This window comes from Aquarana catesbeiana, linkage group LG12 (assembly GCF_042186555.1).
Source record: "Aquarana catesbeiana isolate 2022-GZ linkage group LG12, ASM4218655v1, whole genome shotgun sequence".
NCBI lineage: Eukaryota > Metazoa > Chordata > Amphibia > Anura > Ranidae > Aquarana > Aquarana catesbeiana.
In genome coordinates this window covers 93,377,649-93,403,804 of record NC_133335.1, presented here as the reverse complement: position 1 = coordinate 93,403,804, position 26,156 = coordinate 93,377,649, and the positions used below count along the sequence as shown (strand labels likewise).

At 49.8% G+C, this 26,156-nt stretch overlaps 1 protein-coding gene across 1 annotated transcript in view; it reads right to left on the bottom strand.

Moving 5' to 3' along the window:
* Window positions 1-20,145, bottom strand: part of DUSP3 (dual specificity phosphatase 3) — a 178,145-nt gene extending 158,000 nt beyond the window's left edge. The window contains exon 1 of the mRNA XM_073608219.1: window positions 19,846-20,145. Within this exon, the coding sequence (XP_073464320.1) occupies window positions 19,846-19,967 (122 nt within the window). The 5' untranslated portion in view covers window positions 19,968-20,145. The remainder of the gene's footprint in view (window positions 1-19,845) is intronic.
* Window positions 20,146-26,156: the final 6,011 nt, after the last annotated feature.

Genomic DNA, 26,156 nt, shown 5'->3' with positions numbered 1-26,156 from the left:
GTTGCAGAGTTAAGGAGTGCATACCGTAATTCACAGGCCAGTTTACCCCAAAATCTCGCCAACCCCTCCCCCCAGTACAGAGCTCTCCCCCCAAATCCACTCTTGCTTCCTGTAGGGAGCTGTCCTTTGCCCAATGAAACCAGATGCTGACACAATGCAATTCCTGTGCGCATACATTATATATTGTGCTTACCAGTCAGGAACTTGCTGGCTATGCATTTCAAAGCCCTAAAGTAAACCTTTCCCTTGCCAATGTACGGAATGCAACAGGTTCACTTTAATGCCACCCTTTCTACCTGCACTCATTCATCTCCACTGTTCCATTTGGCCGCTAGGATTGAAGAGAAACCCTATCCCAAATTTAGTGCAATTATTACTTTCATTTTGCCAGTGAGCAGATTAGCATTTTCCTTGCCTTTCCCCAGTTAGATCCCACCTTCAGCACACACACTTTGGCCTTTCCCTTATATCCCTCCTCCAGCACACACAATGGTCTTTTCCCTGCATCCTTCCACCAGCGCACGCACACACACACACACACACACACACACACACACACACACATTGGTCTTTCCCCTGTATCCCTCCTCCAGCACACACACATTGGTCTTTCCTTTGTATCCTTTCTGCTGCACACACAATGGTCTTTCCCCTGTATCCTTCTCCAGCGCACACATTTGTCTTTCCCCTGTATCCTTTCTCCAGCGCACACATTTGTCTTTCCCCTGTATCCTTCCTCCAGCGCACACATTTGTCTTTCCCCTGTATCCTTCCTCCAGCGCACACATTTGTCTTTCCCCTGTATCCTTCCTCCAGCGCACACATTTGTCTTTCCCATGTATCCTTCCTCCTGCACACACACACACACACACACACACACACACACACACGTCCTTCCCCTGTATCCTTCCTCCAGCGCACACATTTGTCTTTCCCCTGTATCCTTCCTTCAGCGCACACACACACACACACACACACACACACACACACACACACACAATGGTCCTTCCCATGTATCCTTCACACATTTGTCTTTCTCCTGTATCCCTCCTCCAGCACACACAATGGTCATTCCTCTGTATCCCTCCTCCAGCACCCGCATTTTTCTTTCCCATGCATCCTTCCTCCTACACACACACACACACACACACACACACACAATGGTCTTTCCCCTGCATCCTCCCTCCAGCACAAACATTTGTCCTTCCCATGTATCCTTCCTCCAGCACACACACACACACACACACACACACACACACACACACACACACACATTTGTCTTTCCCATCCATGTATCCTTCCTCCAGCACACACATTGGTCTTTCATGTGTATTCCTCCTCCAAAACACACACACACATACAATGGTCTTTCCCCTGTATACCTCCTCCACCACCCACATTGGTCTTTCCCATGTATCCTTCCTCCAGCACACATTTGTCTTTCTCCTGTATTCCTCCTCCAGCACAATCTCCAGTTTCCAGTCCAGAGTCTTGTGAAGTCACACACTCTCACCACATACCGAACACCATCCATGTCCTCCTCATAGACACCACCACACTCAAGAGTGAAGCTCAGTTCAGCAGCAGTCTCTGCCAATCCAAAATTTGGCATTTTCCTTTACTTTCAGAGATAATTGTAAACAGTTTTGCCTTTAGTTATACTTTAACCCCATAATCACTCACATTTCTTCAATGCACCACACCAAATATCAGTCTCATCTTCACTGTCTTTGGGAATATCAGTTCCACTGCCCCGTTTCCTGTTTAAACAATCTACAGCAACACAGCCCTGCGCCACAGATTACACGCTGGTGTCTCCTATTCAACCTCTATTGTCCCAATTCCACTGACACACTTCTCCTGTTCCAGCTTCAGTATCCTTCCTACTACCTTCCTTGGTGCAGATGACGTGATTCCAGTTCTTTCCACTGTCCCAGAATAACCTGCTTCAATTTTAGTGGGCCCAGGCCCTCAGCAAGGATTTTGACCTAGTTTGTAAAACACTCTGTGTGAAGAGCTTGTCTTCCACGCTGCCGTTTTATAATTTGTAAATGGGTGCCCAATTGTAACCAATAACCACCATTTTTGAGTTAAAAATTAACTGTCATGCCCTCCACACACTTATTTACATACTACCTTTTGTCACACCCTTTACAATTCTATTTTGAACATATTTGCCCCATGTCGTATCCTCCACATACTACTCACTGTCACACCCTCCGCTCCTCTCTCTTGCACATACTGCCCTCTGTCACACCCTCTGCTCCTCTCATGCACAAACTGCTCACTGTCACACCTTCTGCTCCTCTCTTGCACATACTGCCCTCTGTCACACCCTCTGCTCCTCTCGTGCACATACTGCTCACTGTCACACCTTCCGCTCCCCTCTCTTGCACATACTACCCACTGTCACACCCTTCCCTCTCTCTTGCACATACTGCCCATTGTCACACCCTCTTCTCCTCTCTCTTGCACATATTGTCCCATCACACCCTTCTCTCTTTTGCATATACTGACCATTGTCTTACTCTCTACTCCTCTCTTGTGAACATACTGCCCACTATCATACCCTCCGCTCCTCTATCTTGAAAATACTAAATGCTGTCACACCCTCTGCATTCCTCTCCTGCACATGTCCACTGCCATACATGCCACATGTCTCTTCTGCACATACAGAACAGGCACATTTTAGCTAGTATATAATAACGTCTATCTACTCCTGTTGCAAACAGTCTTCAACCAATGAAGAAGCCAACACGAGGGAACCAAATGAAGAAGCCAACACGAGGGAACCAAATGAAGAAGCCAACACGAGGGAGCCAATAAAGAAGCCAACACGAGGGAGCCAATAAAGAAGCCAACACGAGGGAGCCAATAAAGAAGCCAACACGAGGGAGCCAATAAAGAAGCCAACACGAGGGAGCCAATAAAGAAGCCAACACGAGGGAGCCAATAAAGAAGCCAACACGAGGGAGCCAATAAAGAAGCCAACACGAGGGAGCCAATAAAGAAGCCAACACGAGGGAGCCAATAAAGAAGCCAACACGAGGGAGCCAATAAAGAAGCCAACACGAGGGAGCCAATAAAGAAGCCAACACGAGGGAGCCAATAAAGAAGCCAACACGAGGGAGCCAATAAAGAAGCCAACACGAGGGAGCCAATAAAGAAGCCAACACGAGGGAGCCAATAAAGAAGCCAACACGAGGGAGCCAATAAAGAAGCCAACACGAGGGAGCCAATAAAGAAGCCAACACGAGGGAGCCAATAAAGAAGCCAACACGAGGGAGCCAATAAAGAAGCCAACACGAGGGAGCCAATGAAGAAGCCAACACGAGGGAGCCAATGAAGAAGCCAACACGAGGTAGCCAATGAAGAAGCCAACACGAGGGAGCCAATGAAGAAGCCAACACGAGGGAGCCAATGAAGAAGCCAACACGAGGGAGCCAATGAAGAAGCCAACACGAGGGAGCCAATGAAGAAGCCAACACGAGGGAGCCAATGAAGAAGCCAACACGAGGGAACCAATGAAGAAGCCAACACGAGGGAACCAATGAAGAAGCCAACACGAGGGAACCAATGAAGAAGCCAACACGAGGGAACCAATGAAGAAGTCAACACGAGGGAACCAATGAAGAAGTCAACACGAGGGAACCAATGAAGAAGCCAACACGAGGGAACCAATGAAGAAGCCAACATAAGGAATCAATGATCAGTATAATGGAAAGCCCATTAAGGGCATTCCAGTAAAATGCCTATAGCATGTGCCTGCTACAGGATGCAAAATATTATTATTATACAGGATATAGTAGACTCCTGTTGCAAACAGTCTTCAACCAATGAAGAAGCCAACACGAGGGAACCAAATGAAGAAGCCAACACGAGGGAACCAAATGAAGAAGCCAACACGAGGGAACCAAATGAAAAAGCCAACACGAGGGAACCAAATGAAAAAGCCAACACGAGGGAACCAAATGAAAAAGCCAACACGAGGGAACCAAATGAAAAAGCCAACACGAGGGAACCAAATGAAAAAGCCAACACGAGGGAACCAAATGAAAAAGCCAACACGAGGGAACCAAATGAAAAAGCCAACACGAGGGAACCAAATGAAAAAGCCAACACGAGGGAACCAAATGAAAAAGCCAACACGAGGGAACCAAATGAAAAAGCCAACACGAGGGAACCAAATGAAAAAGCCAACACGAGGGAACCAAATGAAAAAGCCAACACGAGGGAACCAAATGAAAAAGCCAACACGAGGGAACCAAATGAAAAAGCCAACACGAGGGAACCAAATGAAAAAGCCAACACGAGGGAACCAAATGAAAAAGCCAACACGAGGGAACCAAATGAAAAAGCCAACACGAGGGAACCAAATGAAAAAGCCAACACGAGGGAACCAAATGAAAAAGCCAACACGGGGGAACCAAATGAAAAAGCCAACACGGGGGAACCAAATGAAAAAGCCAACACGGGGGAACCAAATGAAAAAGCCAACACGGGGGAGCCAATGAAAAAGCCAACACGGGGGAGCCAATGAAGAAGCCAACACGAGGGAGCCAATGAAGAAGCCAACACGAGGGAGCCAATGAAGAAGCCAACACGAGGGAGCCAATGAAGAAGCCAACACGAGGGAGCCAATGAAGAAGCCAACACGAGGGAGCCAATGAAGAAGCCAACACGAGGGAGCCAATGAAGAAGCCAACACGAGGGAGCCAATGAAGAAGCCAACACGAGGGAGCCAATGAAGAAGCCAACAGGAGGGAACCAATGAAGAAGCCAACACGAGGGAGCCAATGAAGAAGCCAACACGAGGGAGCCAATGAAGAAGCCAACACGAGGGAGCCAATGAAGAAGCCAACACGAGGGAGCCAATGAAGAAGCCAACACAAGGGAGCCAATGAAGAAGCCAACATAAGGAATCAATGATCAGTACAATGGAAAGCCCATTAAGGGCATTCCAGTAAAGTGCCTATAGCATGTGCCTGCTACAGGATGCAAAATATTATTATTATACAGGATATAGTAGACTATCTACTCCTGTTGCAAAAAGGGGTCCAAGCAGCTAACCTAATGTTCGGGTATTACAAACGTAAATCAAAGTGCACTAAATAAAGGAAGCCCTACACCCTAAAATGTAACTCAATAAAAAATAAAGTTACAATAAACCAATTCATGCATGAATGATTATCATAGAGTGTGTACTCAAGTAGGCAGTAGTGAGTCACTATTCTCCCACGCCTTAAAATAATTGGTGAAAAAAGTTCCAATACCACAATATAAAGTCTGGGGTGAAAGTGATTTGCACACTCATTACATGTAGTGCTCTGCTTGTGAAATCTTCCACCATTCCACTGTGCAGAAAATGATTACTAAAGGCTTACCAGAATGCCATGACCTTCTAAACCTGGCTGGTCATGGTAAGCGTGTATAAATATCTCTCAGTGGCTCCGCTCGTCCACAATGCCCAGGATATCCATGGACTCCACTCCCAGATGTAATAGGGTAATATTTATTTAAAAACAAAAAAGCCTGCAATAGTATGAAATCCCTTTTAAAATCACATTTAAAGCAAGATATGTATTCACATAGGATCAGTAGTAACAGTTTTCCCAACAACATACAGTCAGTATCCATTGAGAAAGTCCAATTGGCATGCGTGATGACATCACTGTGTAAGGTCACACCCCTACTCGTTTTGTCAGAAGTTGACGTCTTCAAGGAACCCCTTGTATTGTTGAAAGTGCTGGAACTGGGCTTGTTACTTTATTTTTTATTAATGAGTTACATTTTTGGATGCAGAGCTACTCTAATGCACATTTTAGTTAGTGCCTCATACTTTTATATATGGGCATGTGATTCAGTTCCCCTACTTCCATGTGATGGTATAAGTGCTTGTTGATAGTCTACTCAGGCACCCATGCTGGGGAGAGATATAAGGGCTTACTTTCTTCACTTCCAGTGTCCAAACAGATCAGCAGGGGAACAAAAGGGAATGCCGGTATATGCAGCTTCGGAACGGAGATGTAAAAGTGATTGTAAAGGCTAAGATATATATTTTTTAAAATAACAAATACGTTATACTTACCTGCTCTGTGCAATATATTGCACAGAGAATCCCCGAGCCACCTCTTCTGGGGTCCCCAGCCGCCATTCTCCACTCCTCCTCTTCTCTGTGTGCCACCATTGGAAACTGTAGGCATAGGGGGAGGTGGGGGCAATACAAATACTGGGACATTTTAACCTTAATGCAGGGAATGCATTAAAGTAAATATGCCTGGCTTCAGAACCACTTTAAGCAAACTTGTTGTTTTGCCCTGCATAAGCAAAGCACAGGTTTGCTTTAAGTGCCTTGCCATCGTATAAACTCCATTATTTTCAACAGTCTCCAGTTCTGTTTTTTTTTTTTTTTTTTTTTTTAGAAATAAAAGTGTTTTAGTGCTGACCATAATACAATAATCTCCTTTATTACAGCCTGCTAGATTCAATTTTGATAGTACATTTGAGCAGAACACCTGTAAGAGAAACAGCTTTTCCCTGTAGTGAACAGGTGATGCACTGACAAGTAGCACTGGGTAGGGGAGCCATCTATGTAAAGATAATTGGATTGCATGGTCACTGCAGACCTGCGACCCAGGTGCCAACCTTGTAAGAAAAAGGAATAGGATATGCTCACAATCATGCAAAACTTCAAAAAGACTTATGCGGGATGATTTATGTTTAGGATATAGATAGTCGAACAGCAGCAACCAGGGCTGACTGCAGGTAAGAAACAGTAGATTCTAGCCAGCGGTTGTAAACTTTGCCTGCACACACTGTGTACAAACAGCTGCAGCAGATAGTGCCGACTGTCAAATTTGTACTCTGTACAAATCAATGGACTCATGTAAATATAGGCCCTCTGACTGACCCTGGATGCAGCCAGCTTTGCTGTGGAGATTTGGCCGCACAAAAACTGGCCACAGCTAACTGCCCAGTTTGTATATGGCCATAGCACAGAGTGCTGCTGCATCCAGAGGCGGTGTTTATCCACCTCTGAACATAGCAAACTATCCCTTGTTATTCAGCTGTCACAATGTTGTCAACATAGGGAAGCAATAAAGAAGCCGACACGAGGGAAGCAATGAAGAAGCCGACACGAGGGAAGCAATGAAGAAGCCGACACGAGGGAAGCAATGAAGAAGCCGACACGAGGGAAGCAATGAAGAAGTCAACACATATGGAACCAATGAAAAAGCCAACATAAGGAATCATTGATCACTACAATGGAAAGCCCATTAAGTGCCTATAGCATGTGCCTGCTACAAGATGCAAAATATTATTATTATTATACAGGATATAGCGCCAACAGTTTGCGAAGCATTTTACAACATGAAAGCAGACAGTACAGTTACAATACAATACAGATGGAATCAGAGGGCCCTGCTTGTTTGAGCATACAATCTAGGAGGGATTCACCATTAAAGTGAACCTGAACATGACGTAAACCCCATCTTTCTGACATCCCTCTTCCTACTCTCAAAGGACTAGTCTACTTATTGCCTGACCACTGCAGGATCTCTCCAAGCCTTGAGTGACAGCACCTACCTTATTCTAGAGGGGAGAAACTCTATGCAGGACTCGAGAGGAGAGATTCCCCATTTGTTTTGCTTGTTCCTGTGATTTGATACATCCAACAGTGCTGATTTGACACCAATATTATTTTTACCAATATTTGACGGCAATCAACATTTCTCTTATGCCTTTTTGTATGGTTCACACACTGATCTTTACGGTCTTAAACTTACGATGAATAGTGGATCCTTACGACCCCCAAAAACATTCACTTACAACACAGATTATTATTGAAATATAGACAGACTGTATTTGGAGTTTAAAGCAGAACTATATCAATTCATTTAACGGTTTGCCAAATCAGTTAGATTCAGGCCATGTCATGAATGATAACTGTCACAGTGGCTTACACTCCCAACCAAATGGTTAGTGTTATGAGTGATAACATGTACAGCACCACGGTAACTGCAGATCAGACAGAGGCTAAGATGGCAGCTTCCTTCTCTGTAAAGGTTAACAGGGTTTAGTCCTGCTTGAACTGCTTCCGGACCGCCCACCGTACATATACTGCAGCAGGGCGGCCCAGCTGTGCGAAATAACGTACCAGTACATGTTTCCTCCTCCGGGGTCTGGAGCGCGCAGAAGCCAATCAGCGGGTCTGGCTGCCAGCCACCCGCATACGTTCGTAGGAGAGGCAGAACGGCAGTCTGCCTATGTAAACAAGGTAGACCGTCATTCTGTCACAGAGGAAGAGAGAGATCTGTGATTCCTGCTAATCAGGAACCAAGATGTCTCTCTTCCTCTAGTCAGTCCACCCCCCCACAGTTAGAAAGCATTCCCTAGGAGCACAATTGATTGCCCCTGATGTTAACCACTTCCTTGCCAGTGTCATTTATACAGTAACAGTGCATTATTTTTTTTTTTAGCACTGATCACTGTATTGGTGTCACTGGTCCCCAAAAAATGTCACTTAGTGTCCGATGTCTGGCAGAGGTGTGGGTGTGTGTTGGGGAACGTTCATGTGCAGCACAGATGCTGCAGGGCTCCAGATGACAAAAACTAGTGTCATCTGTGTGCATGCATTGGAATCCCCATTTGTGTGCTCAGATATGCTGGGAGTCGCCAGATTGCAAATATTTGGCAGAAAGCAGTGTTGTGTCTGCACATGACCTAGATTTTTGATGGAAATGCAGAAGAGGGGGTGGGGGAAGGTAATATAGATGGGGTGAAATTCCTCTTTAAAGACCATCCCATTTTCATTTTTCATATTTTTTTTTTTTTTTAAGAAAATCTCCCAGCCCTAGTGGGGGAGTGAAGGAAAGGTAAAGCCTTTCTTTTAAAGGCCTGTGTACTCCAAGGTTGTTGCTGCTTGCTTGTTGTGACAACTGAAGGAAACAAACCTTTCCAACCCAAAACACCCACCAATATCCACTGAGGGCTTAATTTATAACACTGAACAGACATCATCCACTTTCTATTCAACTTCTCAGTACTACAGCACACCATGGCCTATTCATACCATGCAGAGTATGGAGCCTTGGTATCCTAAGGATGATTGGAGTAGAACCAGCCATGTGATTTTGAGAAGTCACGTGATGGTGCTCTCCTTTTTTTCAACAACTTCCATTCATTGGTATTTCACTTTGCCTTCCATGGACTCCTGAAGCTGGAAGAGCACTGGAGGAGCACACTGGTAAAGCCCACAGCAGAGGATATTTCTATAAGTTATTCCATGTACACACGACTGGTTTTGCCGTCAGAATAAACTCTGAAGGTTTTACCGACGGAATTCTGCTCAAGCTGTCTTGCATACACACGGCCACACCAAATTCCGACCGTCCAGAACGTGGTGACGTACAACACGTACGACGGGTCTAAAAAACGGAAGTTCAATAGCCAATAGCTTCCGTCTCGTACTTGCTTCAGAGCATGCGTCGTTTTTGGCATGTCGAAACAGCATACAGATGAGCAGTTTTCCCGATAGGAATTGGTTCCGCCTTAAAAATATAGAACATGTTCTCTATCTAAGTCCGATGGGGCATACACACGGTCAGTATATACGATGAAAAGCTCCCATTGGACTCTTTCTATCGGAAATTCCTCTCGTGTGTACGCGGAATTAGTGATGTGGCCGCCACAGGGTGATTTCTGGAGTGCTATTTATAATAATAAGCATCCATCACTTCACTGTTTAAAAACATATGGTGGAAAATAAAGGGGATCCTTCAGTGTTGTCCTGCTGCTCAGGTGACACATCCCTGGTCTTGTGCTGCCATCATGGGTTCAGGCAGACAACCCCCGATGATGTGTGACAGCTCCCCACACTGGCAGCTGTGTGTCTCTGCTCCTGCAGCTTCCGGAGATATCTCAGGAGGAAGACCGGGCATTCTTGCCTGGATGAGAAGGGTGGCTGGGGGATGGGCTGACGTAAAAAAAAAAAAAAAAAAAAAAAAAACTTTTTTTTTGCATTTTTTGATTGCGGAGGGGGATTGGAGTGCCATAACCTCTGGTACATCTTCTGAGTAACGGTCTGCATTAAAGTGGAACTAACCCTTCCTACCCTTCATAACCAAGTAAGCTGCCATCTTGGCTTCTGTCTGATCTGCAGTTGCCATAGTGCTGCACATGTGATCAGGTATGACATCAGCCATTTCACAAGCAACTGTGACAGGTCTTGAACATAATGGTTTTGAAAACCATTAAATTGATGAGTTTTCCACTTTAAGTGGTTAACCCCTTCACGCCCACATAACACATATATGCTGCCTCACTGGACTAGACTTTTTGCAGTGGGGCTGCATATCTGCGTATATTTGTCTTTGTGCGGGAAGCGCACCACACAGCACGTTCTCAGCACAGAGACTGGGGTCTCACCGATTGGGACATGGAACTCCCGACTGCTGTGGTAGCCTCTGATTGGCTACCACAGTGATCAGTCACTGTGAAGCCCACCCGTGTTTCTCTTTCAGTGAATGGAGAGAAAAGATACATCTCCTTGCAGAGAAAAAAAAAAAAAAAAACACAAGTGTGTGTAAAACATAATAATAATAATAATAATAATAATAATAATAATAATAAATACAACCAAAAATAGCTAGATCAAGGTTTAATCTAGATCACAGCCAGGGTTAGGCTCCATTCACACCTAGGCGATTTAAATCGCAGGCGGAATTGCCGCAATTCTGCCCATGATTCCAAATTATTCCAAATCGCGCAATTATTCCAAATCTCCTTAATGGCATCCCAATTGTGCTGCGACTTTGTCACGATAAATTGTGCTGCAAATGCAGCAAATCGCAGCACGCGACGCTGTTGCCCAAAAGAATCTTCTGCTTCTTTTTGATTGACAAGCATCATGCGCTGCAATTTGCCAAGATTGCAGCGTGATTTATCACACGATAATCGCGGCGCAATTGGGGTGCTTAATAGCAAGTAATGGCATTGCAAAGCATCCTTCGTGTTGACGCAATTTGGAATCGTGGCGATTTCACCTGTGCTTCGAATCACCTAGGTATGAACGGAGCCTAAGGCTCCGTTCACACCTGAGCGTTTTCAGCTCATAAAACGCTCGTAAAACACCTGAAAAAACGCAAGCAAAATCCCATTCATTTCAATGGCACCTGTTCATATTTGAGTGTTTTGTCACCTGAAGTAAAACGCCTGAAAAACGCCTTAAAGCAAGTAATTGTAATTTTTTTTTTAAATAACAAACATATCATACTTACCTCCACTGTGCAGCTCGTTTTGCACAGAGTGGCCCTGAACCTGCTTTTCTGGGGTCCCCCGGCTCCTCCCCGCATCAGATAACCCCCTAGGAGAAGCGCTCTCCCAGGCGATTACCTTGCAGGCACGCTCCCGAGTCCAGCATTCGGCGTCCATAGAGGTCGAATGCAGGACTCGGCCCCGCCCCCCGGCGTTCGCAATGGATTTGATTGACAGCAGCGGGAGCCAAGGGCAGCGCTACTATCAATCTATCCAATAGAGGGAGGGGGAGAGGGAGAGGGAGGGGGAGAGGGAGGGGGAGAGGGAGAGGGAGAGGGAGAGGGAGAGGGAGAGGGAGAGGGAGAGGGAGAGGGAGAGGGAGAGGGAGAGGGAGAGGGAGAGGGAGAGGGAGAGGGAGAGGGAGAGGGAGAGGGAGAGGGAGAGAGAGAGAGACCCCGCTGACTGAAGTGGTTCAGGTAAGTAAAACAGGGGTGCTGGGGGGCCGGTGACTGATGCATTAAGGTGAAAAATCACGAACCTTTACAACCCCTTTTAAGCTCAAAAAAGAACATGAGCTTCTTTGGGGCAGATTACAGGCATTTTTCAGCTTTTTACATTGGTGACCTGTACAAAATCGTGGCAAAATTGCGGTAAAAACACGAGACTTTGAAAAGTTCAGGTGTGAATGCAGCCTTAGTGTTTGGGTCAAAGTCAGGGTCAAGGGTCATGGCCAGTATATTTGAGGAAGATATTTTTTAAATTAGTGTCACTGCCATTGGCTCCTGCTGCTGTCAAGCACAGCCAGTGAGCCAATGAGGAGAGAAAGGGGGTGGGGCCAAGCCACAGCTCTGCATGTGAATGGAAATGTAAAGCAGGGGCTCAGGAAGTGAGCACACACCAGTGCCCCCATAGCAAGCTGCTTGTTCTGGGGGCACTCAGCAGGAGCCAGGAGTGCTGGCAGGGGACCTGAGAAGAGAAGGATCTGGGCTGCTCTGTGCAAAACCACTACACAAATGCCTTTACTATGACTTTATTGCCCAGCTGCTGCACATGTGTCCATGGTGGTCTGAGGTTATGTGCTGACAGTGTAGTCACTGCACTCTCCCCGCACACTGATTGATCTGTCATTAATAGCTCTCTCTCTGATGGTAGCCAGCAGAACAGACTCGTATGACCATTGTGACAGCCAATCACAGTGCTCATATGATAGAGAAGCTGTGCCACCTCCTGGCATTAAAGTGGAAGCAAACCCATTGATTTATGATTTCCCAGCATAGTGGTGAATGATAAGGACCCTTTTACATGGCATTTAGATCAGGTTTGTCTGTCTGTTTTTTAGGTGGACCTGATTGCAAGCTCCCAGTCTGTCCACAGAAGAGGCCTGGCTCCTGGACCTAAACATGACGGATGGGAGGTCATGGGGCTGCTGTGCAAATGTGGCACAGGTGTCACAGCACTGACATTGGTCCCGTCCAGCTAGGATCTGCTCACCCATCATCCCTACTGAACAGAGCCCTCAGCTATGTGAGAAAGGGGCCCTGTCACAGTTGTTTGTGCTCTCAATGGAACTGTCAAGTAATCATGGCAGGTGTCCTGACTGCACCATGACAACTATAGGTGGGACAGAGGCTGCTAGGATGGCAGGCAGCTTCCTTGTGTGTAGAGGAGAGGAGGGTGTAGTTGTGTGTACAGTGTAGAGGAGAGGAGGGTGTAGTTGTGAGGTGATGAAGAGTGTGTAGCTGGGAGGAGAGGAGGGTGTAGATGTGAGGTGATGAGAGGAGGGTGTAGTAGTATGTACAGTGTAGAGGAGAGGAGAGTGTGGATGTGAGGTGATGAGAAGAGGGTGTAGTAGTGTGTACAGTGTAGAGGAGAGGAGGGTGTAGTACTGTGTAGAGGAGAGGAGGGGTGTAGTAGTGTGCAACGTGTAGATGTGAGGAGAGGAGGGTGTAGTTGTGAGGCGAGGGTGACAGGTGTCAGTGTGAGGAGAGGAGGGTGTAGCAGTGTGTACAGTGTAGATGTGAGGAGAGGAGTGAAGGGTGTCAGTGTGAGGAGAAGAGAGTGTAGATGTGAGGAGAGGAGTGAAGGGTGTCAGTGTGAGGAGAAGAGAGTGTAGTAGTGAGGAGTGGGGTGACAGTTGTCAGTGTGAGGAGAAGAGAGTGTAGTAGTGAGGAGTGGGGTGACAGTTGTCAGTATGAGGAGAGAAGAGGGGGTGTAGTAGAGAGGAGAGGAGGGTGACAGGTGTCAGTGTGAGTAAAGGAGGGAGGAGAGGAGAGGAGAGGAGAGGAGAGGAGAGGAGGGTGTAGTAGTGAGGAGAGGAGTGACAGGTGTCAGTGTGAGGGAGGAGGGTGTAGTAGTGAGGAGAGGAGTGACAGGTGTCAGTGTGAGCAGAGGAGGGTGTAGTAGTGAGGAGAGGGGTGACAGGTGTCGGTGTGATGAGAGGAGGGTGTAGTAAAGAGGAGGGTGTAGTAGAGAGGAGAGGAGAGTGACAGGTGTCAGTGTGAGAATAGGAGTGACAAGTGTCCAGTGTGAGAATAGGAGTGACAAGTGTCAGTGTGAGGAGAGGAGGGTGTAGTAGTGAGGAGAGGAGGGTGTAGTAGTGAGGAGAGGGGGGTGACAGGTGTCAGTGTGAGGAGAGGAGGGTGTAGTAGTGAGGAGAGGAGGGGTGACAGGTGTCAGTGTGAGGAGAGGAGGGTGTAGTAGTGAGGAGAGGAGGGTGACAGGTGTCAGCGTGAGGAGAGGAGGGTGTAGTAGTGAGGAGAGGAGGGTGACAGGTGTCAGCGTGAGGAGAGGAGGGTGTAGTAGTGAGGAGAGGAGGGTGACAGGTGTCAGCGTGAGGAGAGGAGGGTGTAGTAGTGAGGAGAGGAGGGTGACAGGTGTCAGCGTGAGGAGAGGAGGGTGTAGTAGTGAGGAGAGGAGGGTGACAGGTGTCAGCGTGAGGAGAGGAGGGTGTAGTAGTGAGGAGAGGAGGGTGACAGGTGTCAGCGTGAGGAGAGGAGGGTGACAGGTGTCAGCGTGAGGAGAGGAGGGTGACAGGTGTCAGCGTGAGGAGAGGAGGGTGACAGGTGTCAGCGTGAGGAGAGGAGGGTGACAGGTGTCAGCGTGAGGAGAGGAGGGTGACAGGTGTCAGCTTGAGGAGAGGAGGGTGACAGGTGTCAGCTTGAGGAGAGGAGGGTACAGGACTGTGTACAGTGTAGATGTGAGGATAGGAGTGACAGGTGTCAGTGTGAGGAGAGGAGGGTGACAGGTGTCAGTGTGAGGAGAGGAGGGTGACAGGTGTCAGCGTGAGGAGAGGAGGGTGACAGGTGTCAGCGTGAGGAGAGGAGGGTGACAGGTGTCAGCGTGAGGAGAGGAGGGTGACAGGTGTCAGCGTGAGGAGAGGAGGGTACAGGACTGTGTACAGTGTAGATGTGAGGATAGGAGTGACAGGTGTCAGCGTGAGGAGAGGAGGGTGACAGGTGTCAGCGTGAGGAGAGGAGGGTGACAGGTGTCAGCGTGAGGAGAGGAGGGTGACAGGTGTCAGCGTGAGGAGAGGAGGGTGACAGGTGTCAGCGTGAGGAGAGGAGGGTGACAGGTGTCAGCGTGAGGAGAGGAGGGTACAGGACTGTGTACAGTGTAGATGTGAGGATAGGAGTGACAGGTGTTAGTGTGAGGAGAGGAGGGTGTAGTAGTGAGGAGAGGGGGGTGACAGGTGTCAGTGTGAGGAGAGGAGGGTGTAGTAGTGAGGAGAGGGGGTGACAGGTGTCAGTGTGAGGAGAGGAGGGTGTAGTAGTGAGGAGAGGGGTGACAGGTGTCAGTGTGAGGAGAGGAGGGTGTAGTAGTGAGGAGAGGGGGTGACAGGTGTCAGTGTGAGGAGAGGAGGGTGTAGTAGTGAGGAGAGGGGTGACAGGTGTCAGTGTGAGGAGAGGAGGGTGTAGTAGTGAGGAGAGGGGTGACAGGTGTCAGTGTGAGGAGAGGAGGGTGTAGTAGTGAGGAGAGGAGGGTGTAGTAGTGGGGAGAGGGGTGACAGGTGTCAGTGTGAGGAGAGGAGGGTGTAGTAGTGAGGAGAGGGGGTGACAGGTATCAGTGTGAGGAGAGGAGGGTGTAGTAGTGAGGAGAGGGGTGACAGGTGTCAGTGTGAGGAGAGGAGGGTGTAGTAGTGAGGAGAGGGGGTGACAGGTATCAGTGTGAGGAGAGGAGGGTGTAGTAGTGAGGAGAGGAGGGTGTAGTAGTGAGGAGAGGGGTGACAGGTGTCAGTGTGAGGAGAGGAGGGTGTAGTAGTGAGGAGAGGGGGTGACAGGTGTCAGTGTGAGGAGAGGAGGGTGTAGTAGTGAGGAGAGGGGGTGACAGGTGTCAGTGTGAGGAGAGGAGGGTGTAGTAGTGAGGAGAGGGGTGACAGGTGTCAGTGTGAGGAGAGGAGGGTGTAGTAGTGAGGAGAGGGGTGACAGGTGTCAGTGTGAGGAGAGGAGGGTGTAGTAGTGAGGAGAGGAGGGTGTAGTAGTGGGGAGAGGGGTGACAGGTGTCAGTGTGAGGAGAGGAGGGTGTAGTAGTGGGGAGAGGGGGTGACAGGTATCAGTGTGAGGAGAGGAGGGTGTAGTAGTGAGGAGAGGGGTGACAGGTGTCAGTGTGAGGAGAGGAGGGTGTAGTAGTGAGGAGAGGGGGTGACAGGTGTCAGTGTGAGGAGAGGAGGGTGTAGTAGTGAGGAGAGGGGGTGACAGGTGTCAGTGTGAGGAGAGGAGGGTGTAGTAGTGAGGAGAGGGGTGACAGGTGTCAGTGTGAGGAGAGGAGGGTGTAGTAGTGAGGAGAGGGGGTGACAGGTATCAGTGTGAGGAGAGGAGGGTGTAGTAGTGAGGAGAGGGGTGACAGGTGTCAGTGTGAGGAGAGGAGGGTGTAGTAGTGAGGAGAGGGGTGACAGGTGTCAGTGTGAGGAGAGGAGGGTGTAGTAGTGAGGAGAGGGGGTGACAGGTATCAGTGTGAGGAGAGGAGGGTGTAGTAGTGAGGAGAGGGGTGACAGGTATCAGTGTGAGGAGAGGAGGGTGTAGTAGTGAGGAGAGGGGTGACAGGTATCAGTGTGAGGAGAGGAGGGTGTAGTAGTGAGGAGAGGAGGGTGTAGTAGTGAGGAGAGGGGTGACAGGTGTCAGTGTGAGGAGAGGAGGGTGTAGTAGTGAGGAGAGGGGTGACAGGTGTCAGTGTGAGGAGAGGAGGGTGTAGTAGTGAGGAGAGGGGTGACAGGTGTCAGTGTGAGGAGAGGAGGGTGTAGTAGTGAGGAGAGGGGTGACAGGTGTCAGTGTGAGGAGAGGAGGGTGTAGTAGTGAGGAGAGGAGGGTGTAGTAGTGAGGAGAGGAGGGTGTAGTAGTGAGGAGAGGAGGGTGTAGTAGTGAGGAGAGGGGTGACAGGTGTCAGTGTGAGGAGAGGAGGGTGTAGTAGTGAGGAGAGGGGTGACAGGTGTCAGTGTGAGGAGAGGAGGGTGTAGTAGTGAGGAGAGGGGTGACAGGTGTCAGTGTGAGGAGAGGAGGGTGACAGGTGTCAGCTTGAGGAGAGGAGGGTGACAGGTGTCAGCTTGAGGAGAGGAGGGTACAGGACTGTGTACAGTGTAGATGTGAGGATAGGAGTGACAGGTGTCAGTGTGAGGAGAGGAGGGTGACAGGTGTCAGTGTGAGGAGAGGAGGGTGACAGGTGTCAGCGTGAGGAGAGGAGGGTGACAGGTGTCAGCGTGAGGAGAGGAGGGTGACAGGTGTCAGCGTGAGGAGAGGAGGGTGACAGGTGTCAGCGTGAGGAGAGGAGGGTACAGGACTGTGTACAGTGTAGATGTGAGGATAGGAGTGACAGGTGTCAGCGTGAGGAGAGGAGGGTGACAGGTGTCAGCGTGAGGAGAGGAGGGTGACAGGTGTCAGCGTGAGGAGAGGAGGGTGACAGGTGTCAGCGTGAGGAGAGGAGGGTGACAGGTGTCAGCGTGAGGAGAGGAGGGTGACAGGTGTCAGCGTGAGGAGAGGAGGGTACAGGACTGTGTACAGTGTAGATGTGAGGATAGGAGTGACAGGTGTTAGTGTGAGGAGAGGAGGGTGTAGTAGTGAGGAGAGGGGGTGACAGGTGTCAGTGTGAGGAGAGGAGGGTGTAGTAGTGAGGAGAGGGGGTGACAGGTGTCAGTGTGAGGAGAGGAGGGTGTAGTAGTGAGGAGAGGGGTGACAGGTGTCAGTGTGAGGAGAGGAGGGTGTAGTAGTGAGGAGAGGGGGTGACAGGTGTCAGTGTGAGGAGAGGAGGGTGTAGTAGTGAGGAGAGGGGGTGACAGGTGTCAGTGTGAGGAGAGGAGGGTGTAGTAGTGAGGAGAGGGGTGACAGGTGTCAGTGTGAGGAGAGGAGGGTGTAGTAGTGAGGAGAGGAGGGTGTAGTAGTGGGGAGAGGGGTGACAGGTGTCAGTGTGAGGAGAGGAGGGTGTAGTAGTGAGGAGAGGGGGTGACAGGTATCAGTGTGAGGAGAGGAGGGTGTAGTAGTGAGGAGAGGGGTGACAGGTGTCAGTGTGAGGAGAGGAGGGTGTAGTAGTGAGGAGAGGGGGTGACAGGTATCAGTGTGAGGAGAGGAGGGTGTAGTAGTGAGGAGAGGAGGGTGTAGTAGTGAGGAGAGGGGTGACAGGTGTCAGTGTGAGGAGAGGAGGGTGTAGTAGTGAGGAGAGGGGGTGACAGGTGTCAGTGTGAGGAGAGGAGGGTGTAGTAGTGAGGAGAGGGGGTGACAGGTGTCAGTGTGAGGAGAGGAGGGTGTAGTAGTGAGGAGAGGGGTGACAGGTGTCAGTGTGAGGAGAGGAGGGTGTAGTAGTGAGGAGAGGGGTGACAGGTGTCAGTGTGAGGAGAGGAGGGTGTAGTAGTGAGGAGAGGAGGGTGTAGTAGTGGGGAGAGGGGTGACAGGTGTCAGTGTGAGGAGAGGAGGGTGTAGTAGTGGGGAGAGGGGGTGACAGGTATCAGTGTGAGGAGAGGAGGGTGTAGTAGTGAGGAGAGGGGTGACAGGTGTCAGTGTGAGGAGAGGAGGGTGTAGTAGTGAGGAGAGGGGGTGACAGGTGTCAGTGTGAGGAGAGGAGGGTGTAGTAGTGAGGAGAGGGGGTGACAGGTGTCAGTGTGAGGAGAGGAGGGTGTAGTAGTGAGGAGAGGGGTGACAGGTGTCAGTGTGAGGAGAGGAGGGTGTAGTAGTGAGGAGAGGGGGTGACAGGTATCAGTGTGAGGAGAGGAGGGTGTAGTAGTGAGGAGAGGGGTGACAGGTGTCAGTGTGAGGAGAGGAGGGTGTAGTAGTGAGGAGAGGGGTGACAGGTGTCAGTGTGAGGAGAGGAGGGTGTAGTAGTGAGGAGAGGGGGTGACAGGTATCAGTGTGAGGAGAGGAGGGTGTAGTAGTGAGGAGAGGGGTGACAGGTATCAGTGTGAGGAGAGGAGGGTGTAGTAGTGAGGAGAGGGGTGACAGGTATCAGTGTGAGGAGAGGAGGGTGTAGTAGTGAGGAGAGGAGGGTGTAGTAGTGAGGAGAGGGGTGACAGGTGTCAGTGTGAGGAGAGGAGGGTGTAGTAGTGAGGAGAGGGGTGACAGGTGTCAGTGTGAGGAGAGGAGGGTGTAGTAGTGAGGAGAGGGGTGACAGGTGTCAGTGTGAGGAGAGGAGGGTGTAGTAGTGAGGAGAGGGGTGACAGGTGTCAGTGTGAGGAGAGGAGGGTGTAGTAGTGAGGAGAGGAGGGTGTAGTAGTGAGGAGAGGAGGGTGTAGTAGTGAGGAGAGGAGGGTGTAGTAGTGAGGAGAGGGGTGACAGGTGTCAGTGTGAGGAGAGGAGGGTGTAGTAGTGAGGAGAGGGGTGACAGGTGTCAGTGTGAGGAGAGGAGGGTGTAGTAGTGAGGAGAGGGGTGACAGGTGTCAGTGTGAGGAGAGGAGGGTGTAGTAGTGAGGAGAGGGGTGACAGGTGTCAGTGTGAGGAGAGGAGGGTGTAGTAGTGAGGAGAGGGGTGACAGGTGTCAGTGTGAGGAGAGGAGGGTGTAGTAGTGAGGAGAGGAGGGTGTAGTAGTGAGGAGAGGAGGGTGTAGTAGTGAGGAGAGGGGTGACAGGTGTCAGTGTGAGGAGAGGAGGGTGTAGTAGTGAGGAGAGGGGTGACAGGTGTCAGTGTGAGGAGAGGAGGGTGTAGTAGTGAGGAGAGGGGGGGTGTAGTAGTGAGGAGAGGGGTGACAGGTGTCAGTGTGAGGAGAGGAGGGTGTAGTAGTGAGGAGAGGGGTGACAGGTGTCAGTGTGAGGAGAGGAGGGTGTAGTAGTGAGGAGAGGAGGGTGTAGTAGTGAGGAGAGGGGTGACAGGTGTCAGTGTGAGGAGAGGAGGGTGTAGTAGTGAGGAGAGGAGGGTGTAGTAGTGAGGAGAGGGGTGACAGGTGTCAGTGTGAGGAGAGGAGGGTGTAGTAGTGAGGAGAGGGGTGACAGGTGTCAATGTTAGGAGAGGAGGGTGTAGTAGTGTGTACAGTGTAGTAGTGAGGAGAAGAGTGCTAGGTGTGAGGCCTGTGTGACTATGGTGGTGGATGAGGTGACCGCACACCTCCCATAGGAGAGTCTCTATGTATACACAATACTCCCCGGTCCCCCCCACACCCCGCCGGCCGCCAGTCACTCACGCGTTGCCCACGTAGATCCGGGGGAAGACCTCGTTGAAGTGCTGGGAGGGGAGGCAGTAGAAGCCGCCATCGTTGGCCAGCAGCTCATTGAGCGCCTGAACTGACACTTCATAGTCCGACATAATAACCACCGCCTCACACCGACGACACCCGAGCCGGGCGGCCTGCAGCCTGTGACCCGCCCTCCTCAGCCGGGGGAGGAGGACTCCGAGCTCCGGGGACACAGGAGGACGGAGGAGCGGCGTCTCCTCACACTGCTCCGACCGAGCAACTCAATACAGGGCACCCGACACCAACACCCCTATATATAGTATAGGGCACCCCGACACCAACACCCCTATATATAGTATAGGGCACCCCGACACCCCTATATATAGTATAGGGCACCCCGACACCAACACCCCATTATATATAATACAAGGCATACCAACACCTATATATAAAAATACAGGGCACCCCAACAGCCCGTTATTTATAATACAGGGCACCCCAACACCCCCTATATATAATACAGGGCATCCCGACACCAACAGCACTATATATAATACAGGGCACACCAACACCCCTATATAATAATACAGGGCACCCCGACCAGGGCACAGCACGGGGGAAGAGGGGGGTTTATACAGCCACACCCCCTATATATTAATACGGCTACCCAACCCAGGAAATAGGGGGGTGGTTTATACACCAACACCCCCCTATATAATATGGGGCACCCCTCTCCTTACCCCGACACGGGACACAGCACAAGGAAGGGGAATATTCACCAACACCCTCTATATAATAATACAGGGCGCCCCAACACCAACGCCCGCTCTATAATAATACCGTGCACACCAACACCCCCTATATATAATACCGGGCACCCCCCGACACAAACACCCCTATATGTAATACCGGGCACCCCGACACCAACACCCCCTATTTATAATACAAGGCACCCCAGCACCCCCTATATATAATACAGGGCACCCCAACACCCCCTATATAATAATATAGGTCCCCCAACACCATTATCCCCTCTATAATAATATAAGGCACCTCAACACCTCCTGTATAATAATACCGGGCACCCCGATACCAACACCCCTATATAATACAGGGCACCCCGACCTATACATCCACCCCCTACATAATAATATGGGGCACCCAGACCCAGCAAATGGGGGAGTGGTCTAAACACCAACACCCCCTATATAATATGGGGCACCCCTGTCCTCACCCGACAGGGGACACAGCACAAGGGATGGGACTATACACCAACACCCCCTATATAATGATATAGGGGAATCCCACTCCTCACCCAGACCCAGGACACAGTAAAGGGAGGGGGCTTTACACCAACACCCCCTATATAATAATATAGGGGAATCCCTCTCCTCACCCAGACCCGGTACACAGTAAAGGGAGGGGGCTATACACCAACACCCCCTATATAATAATATAGGGGAATCCCTCTCCTCACCCAGACCTGGGACACAGCACAAGGAGCGGGCTATACACCAACACCCCTATATAATAATATGGGGCACCCAGACCCAGGACACAGCACAAGGAGGGGGCTATAAATCAACACCCCCTATATAAAATAATATGGGGCACCCCGACCTGGGACACAGCACAAGGGAGGAGACTATACACTAACACCCCGTATAAAATACTGGGCACCCCTATATAATATGAGGCACCCCTCTCCTCATCCAGACCCGAGACACAGCATAAGGGAGAGAGCTTTACACCAACACCCCCTATATAATATAGGGGAAATCCTCTCCTCACCCAGACCCAGGGCACAGCACAAGGAGGGGGCTATACACCAACACCCCTATATAATAATATGGGGCACCCCTCTACTCACCCAGACCACAGAATAAGGGAGGGGGCTATACATCAACACCCCCCTATATAATACGGAGCATCCCTCTCCTCACCCCGACCTGGGACACAGCACAGGGGAGGGGGCTATACATCAACACCCCCCTATATAATATGGGGCACCCCTCTCCTCACCTGTCCCGAGGCACAGCACAGGGGAGGAGGCTATACACCAACATCCTATATAATATTATTATGGGGCACCCCAACCCGGGACACAGCACAGGGGAGGGGGCTATACACCAACACCCCCTATATAATACTATGGGGCACCCCTCTCCTCACCCCGACCAGAGAGACAGAAAAAGGGAGGGGGCTGTACACCAACACCCCCCTATATAATAATATGGGGCATCCCTCTCCTCACCCCGACCTGGGACACAGCAAAGGAGAGGGGACTATACATCAACACCCCCCTATATAATAATATGGGGCACCCCTCTCCTCACCTGTACCGAGACACAGCACAGGGGAGGAGGCTATACACCAACACCCTATATATTAATATTATGGGGCACCCTGACCCGGGACACAGCACAGGGGAGGGGGCTATACACCAACACCCCCTATATAATAATATGGGGCACCCCTCTCCTCACCTGTTCCTAGACACAGCACAGGGGAGGAGGCGATACACCAACACCCTATAAATTAATATTATAGGGCACCCCGACCCGGGACATAGCACAGGGAAGGGGGGCTTTACACCAACACCCTCCTATAAAATAATATGGGCACCCCTCTCCTCACCCCGACCTGGGACACAGCACAGGGGAGGGGGCTATACACCATCTCCCTATATAATAATATTATGGGGCACCCCGACCCGGGACACAGCACAGGGGAGGGGGCTATACACCATCTCCCTATATAATAATAATAATATTATGGGGCACCCCGACCCGGGACACAGCACAGGGGAGGGGGCTATACACCATCTCCCTATATAATAATATGGGGCACCCCTCTCCTCACCTGTTCCTAGACACAGCACAGGGGAGGAGGCGATACACCAACACCCTATAAATTAATATTATAGGGCACCCCGACCCGGGACATAGCACAGGGAAGGGGGGCTTTACACCAACACCCTCCTATAAAATAATATGGGCACCCCTCTCCTCACCCCGACCTGGGACACAGCACAAGGGAGGGGGCTATACACCATCTCCCTATATAATAATATTATGGGGCACCCCGACCCGGGACTCAGCACAGGGGAGGGGGCTATACACCATCTCCCTATATAATAATAATAATATTATGGGGCACCCCGACCTGGGACACAGCACAGGGGAGGGGGCTATACACCATCTCCCTATATAATAATATTATGGGGCACCCGACCCGGTACACAGCACAGGAGAGGGGGCTATACACCATCTCCCTATATAATAATAATATTATGGGGCACCCCAACCCGGGACACAGCACAGGGGAGGGGGCTATACACCATCTCCCTATATAATAATAATATGGGGCACCCCTCTCCTCACCCCCAACCCAGGACACAGGGGAGGGGGGGGCTGTACACCAACACCCTATATAATAATAATAATAATAATTCTCTCCTCACACCCCGACCCAGAACATAGCACACAGGGTTCTACTCCGTATGTGTACCTCACACAGTCTATATGTGTGCTGTTCTTCCTGTATATAGTATATATTATATTTTTACAAAGGAAGAACAGCACACATACAGGCAGTGTAAGGTACACTTACTGTAGAAGGTGTGAGAAATTAGCTTGTGGGGATCACCTTTTCTCAGAATGAAGGTCAGCGTGCAGACAGTTTCTTTAAAATATGGCGGGTTGCCAGCTTTATTTATAAGTGGTTTGCAAAGTCATAAAAAATATAAAACAAAAACAGTAAAGCAAATCCTTGCCATCTGGCGCTAAACTAAACAGTAGACTCAGGCCCGGATTTACTCCCTTTGCTTTCAGACATGAAAAAGATCGTTCTGCTGAACAGTTAGTAACCAGAGTGCAAAGATAAATACGCATTGCTATATCAATATTAGGGTAAATAACCTGCAATTTTTCTGCTTTGAAAGTTTTGTAGAGCTCTGAAATTGAAGCTTCACCTTTATCAATATTTTGAAGACTCTATAACTTTTGCGCAAACCAACCAATAAATGCTTATTGCGATTATTTTTTTACCAAAAATATGTATAAGAATACGTATCGGCCTAAACTGAGGAAAAAAATAGTTTTTTTATCTATTTTTTGGGGATATTTATTATAGCAAAAAGTAAAAAATAATGCGTTTTTTTCAAAATTGTCGTTCTATTTTTGTTTATAGCGCAAAAAATAAAAACCCCCAGAGGTAATCAAATACCACCAAAAGAAAGCTCTATTTGTGGGAAAAAAAGGACGTAAATTTTGTCTGGGAGCCACGTCGCACGACCGCGCAATTGTCAGTTAAAGCGCCGCAGTGCCGAATCGCAAAATGTGCTCTGGTCTTTGGCCAGCAAAATGGTCCGGGGCTTAAGTGGTTAATAATTGAATAGTGACTAAACAAGAATTTGCCAGCAAGTTGCTGTATCACTGTCATGAATGATATTTGCTGCCACATGAACAAACACTAACCTGGTCCTAGAAGTTTGTCTGGCACAGTGGCGGCTCAAAACTCGCGGTCCTCATGGGCGGGAGGAGGCTCAGGAGGAGAACTGGACTGGAGAAGTCGGGCTGCTGGCAATGTGCTCCCCTGTAGCGGCTGCGGGACTCGGGAGTAGTCGGCGGCGGTGGCCCCTGGACACACTGGCACTGACTGGGCAGTGAGCACAGGCTGGATCCTGGTGACTCGTCGCTCTGATGTGCCTGGCTGGTCTCTCTCTGCTGCTGGCCGGAGAAAGAAAAGAGGAGGTGGCCAGGTGGGAGGACTCGTCTCAGAGTCGGAGGTGTGCTGCTCAGCCATAGGGTGCACTGCCCACGTGTCAGCCGACGTCACTGGTTGCTAGACGCAAGGCGGCCCTAGCCTAGCAACCAGTTCTGCTGCAGATGAGTGTAACTATATCAGAGTGGCGGAGGCGGACCGTTTTTTTATTTTTCTTTTCATTCCGGGACACTATTGTCATAAAAGATCATAATTAAGGGCCGATCCCGGAAGTCGCCGCAGGAGCGGCGCCGCCCCTGCACCACTGCCGCCCCGAGGCCTGGCCTCAGTGGCCTTGTGGAAAATCCAGGCCTTAGTAGACTGCTCTCTATACGGTGCAGGGCTGGTCCCCGTCACCCACAAAACATGAGGTAAAGCAAACCTTTTTCAATCCAAACAAACAGCGCTCCTCTCTCTCAGATTCCCTTCTGAGTCTCAGGCCAGAGCCCTGCTGTGCTCTCTTCCTGATCACTTAAAGTCCACCTGAGCATGGACTCAAGTGGACCACAACACCCGGAAAGGAACCAAGCCTGCCAGAGGCTGGAAAGAATCCAGGCCCGATTCTGGTTCAGTCTCTTACAATAGAACGAATGCGAGGTGAAATATACTGATTATCGATGACCTCACCTCGCATACTGTCACATATCCTCCCCCACTGCTCAAGCCCCTGCGGCTGAGCAATTGTCCCAAGCATACAGTGCATGCGGGAGAGGGCATCTGAATTGTTTTGGAGCTTTCCCAGCCTATGCTCTACTGTAAACTAAGGGCTGTAAAGCCAGGAACCACCTTGTCATGCAGCCATTTTTTTGTCACACATCCACTTTAGGGGAGCATGGTCGGTGACCAGCTTAAATTACCTCCCCAACAAATAATACTTCAGGGAGTCTAAGGCCCATTTAATAGCGAGACACTCCTTTTCGACAATGGCATCGTTTTTTTCGTGCTTGTTCAGTTTCCGGCTCAGGTATACAACCGGGTGCTCCTCACCATCTCTGTTCTGGGATAGTACAGCCCCTAGGCATACCTCAGAGGCATCTGTCTGTACCACAAACTCCTATGTGAAGTCCGGGGTCACTAGCACCGGTAGTACACAAAGGGCCTGCTTTAATTTCTGCAACGCCTCCTCGGCTTCAGGATTCCATTTAACCATGACCGACCCTCTACCCTTCGTCAGGTCGGTCAGAGGGGTGGCAGTGGTGGAAAAGTTGGGTATAAACCATCTGTAATACCCAGGAAGGCCCGAACTTGTTTTTTGTTTACCGGTTGGGGTCATTTTTGAATAGCCTCAACCTTATTATCCGAGGCTTGACCAATCCCCTGCCAATAACTTACCCAAGGTATTTGGCCTCCTCCAGGCCTACGGCAAATTTTTTTGGGTTGGCCGTGAGACCTGCTTCCCTAAGGGAATCTACCACTGCTTGTACTTGGGGCGGGTGTGATTCCCAATCTGGGCTGTGGATGACCACATCGTCCAAATAAGCAGCTGCATACGGGCGATGTGGTCTCAAAGTTTTGTCCATCATTCGCTGGAACGATGCAGGGGCTCCATGCAGACC